The sequence below is a fragment of the Nannospalax galili genome, unplaced genomic scaffold, assembly GCF_000622305.1.
Source record: "Nannospalax galili isolate Female #2095 unplaced genomic scaffold, S.galili_v1.0 C49427318, whole genome shotgun sequence".
Classification (NCBI taxonomy): Eukaryota; Metazoa; Chordata; class Mammalia; order Rodentia; family Spalacidae; genus Nannospalax; species Nannospalax galili.
Genome location: NW_008479617.1, coordinates 1 through 2,011, shown reverse-complemented (window position 1 = coordinate 2,011; position 2,011 = coordinate 1). Strand labels below are relative to the sequence as shown.

The following is a 2,011-nucleotide window of genomic DNA, read 5'->3' as shown; positions in this document are numbered from 1 at the left end:
TCCAGGTCAGTTCCAGCTCCATTGCTCCAAATCCTGTGTCCAAAGTATGACGTGTCTTCATCAATAGGGTCTTACCATCAAGTTCTGGGAAGCAATCAAGGACTGTGGCAATAGCATGTGTAATTTGGGGGGTCTCTTGTACTACCCTGGCCACACATTTTTATGTGGTCTGTGAAATCCTGTCCTGGGCAAGCAGCCCAAACTGCTTCCACATTTCTCAAACTCAGGTTTGTGTCTCCCTAAGTTAAATGACATTTCCAGACTCAAGAGAGAACATCAACCAGCAAGTTTAATATAGAGCCAAAGAAGAGAAACTCCCACAGATCAAAGAGACTGCAAGAGTGAAAAACTGCTCAAGAGGCCGGGTCTTGGTGTTTTGATAATAGTGAGGTAGAGGGTGATTGATCTCTTCCCCCAAGTACAAGATGACGCACTTCCCTCAGGCTCCGCACTCCCTGACATGGACTCATGAGTTTAGCCAAAGGCCATTCAGGCTAGGATCCAGTAGCCACAAAGTAGTTATTTGTCTAGATGCCCAGGTCCTTCACTAGGGGCCTGTCCCTAAGTGCCTAGGTCTCCTCTGCTTCCCATCACAGAACGACCAGTGGGAGAAGAAATAGGTGAAGTCACTGGTATAGGATCAAAATCAATTCCAAATAAGAATGGTTTCTACCTGTTGTCAAAATATTCATGCCTTTTCTTGTATAGATTATTTGCTTTTCAAACAATCTTGCAATATATTAAAAGCAAGGAAATTGGGGTTAAACTCAGGTCTTTCTTCTTCATGTATTTAGGTCCCATGAACAGATCTACACATGTTGTGACTGAGTTTGTTCTCCTAGGATTCCCTGGTTCCTGGAAGATACAAATTTTCCTCTTCTTGATGTTTTTGGTGGTTTATGTCTTGACCTTACTGGGAAATGCAGCCATCATCTGTGCAGTAAGATGTGACTCTCGACTCCACACCCCCATGTACTTTCTCCTGGGGAATTTTGCCTTCCTTGAAATCTGTTACGTTTCCTCCACTGTTCCTAACATGCTGGCCAACATTCTCTCTAAGACTAAGGCCATCTCATTCTCAGGGTGCTTCCTCCAGTTCTATTTCTTCTTTTCATTGGGTACAACTGAATGTCTCTTCCTGGCAGTGATGGCTTATGATCGGTACCTGGCCATTTGCCGCCCACTACACTACCATACCATCATGACCGAGAGGTTCTGCAGCATACTGTTGTCTTCATGCTGGTTCATTGGATTCCTCGGATACCCAGTCCCCATTTTCTTCATCTCCCAGCTCCCCTTCTGTAGTTCTAATATCATTGACCACTTCCTGTGTGACATGGACCCATTGATGGCTCTGTCCTGTGCCCCTGCTCCTATTACTGAAATTGTTTTTTATGCCCAGAGTTCCTTTGTCCTCTTTTTCACCATTATGTACATTCTTCGATCCTATATTTTGTTGCTCAGAACTGTCTTTCGGATTCCTTCTGCAGCTGGCCGCCAAAAGGCCTTCTCCACCTGCTGTTCCCATTTGGTTGTGGTATCTCTGTTCTACGGGACAGTCATGGTAATGTATGTGAGTCCTACATATGGCATCCCAACTTTGATGCAGAAGGTCCTCACATTAGTGTATTCAGTAATGACTCCTCTCTTTAATCCTCTAATCTATAGTCTTCGTAATAAGGACATGAAACTTGCACTGAGAAATGTCTTGTTAGGAACAAGAATTACTAAAAATACATGAGTCAAAGATGTGCCATACTTAGAAGTTCTAATAAACAGCAAACTGGGGCGTATCCATTCTTTCAGCTGTCTTTTTCTCTTTTTCAATTTATCTTTTTATTTTTATGTGTGAGTGTTTCATTCAAATGTTAAGTGCATCCATGCTCGCAATGACCACAGAGGCCAGAAGAGGGCATCAGATCTTCTGGAACTGGAGTCACGGTTGTGAGCCACCATGTGGGTGCTAGGAACTGAACCTAGGTTATCTGCAAGAGTAACTAATGCTCTTAAC

General features: G+C 43.5%; 1 protein-coding gene across 1 annotated transcript; it reads left to right on the top strand.

The window, feature by feature from the left end:
* The first annotated feature begins 745 nt into the window (after positions 1–745).
* LOC103728501 (olfactory receptor 11H4) lies at positions 746–1,776 on the top strand. Its single transcript, XM_008826496.2, has one exon. The coding sequence runs from the start codon at positions 785–787 to the stop codon at positions 1,739–1,741; it is 957 nt and encodes a 318-aa protein (XP_008824718.1). The 5' UTR covers positions 746–784; the 3' UTR covers positions 1,742–1,776.
* The last annotated feature ends 235 nt before the right edge of the window (positions 1,777–2,011 follow it).

What these genes read in the sequence shown, in the direction of transcription:
- LOC103728501 (XM_008826496.2), top strand. Translation starts at nt 785, where the DNA reads ATGTATTTAGGTCCCATGAACAGATCTACACATGTTGTGACTGAGTTT.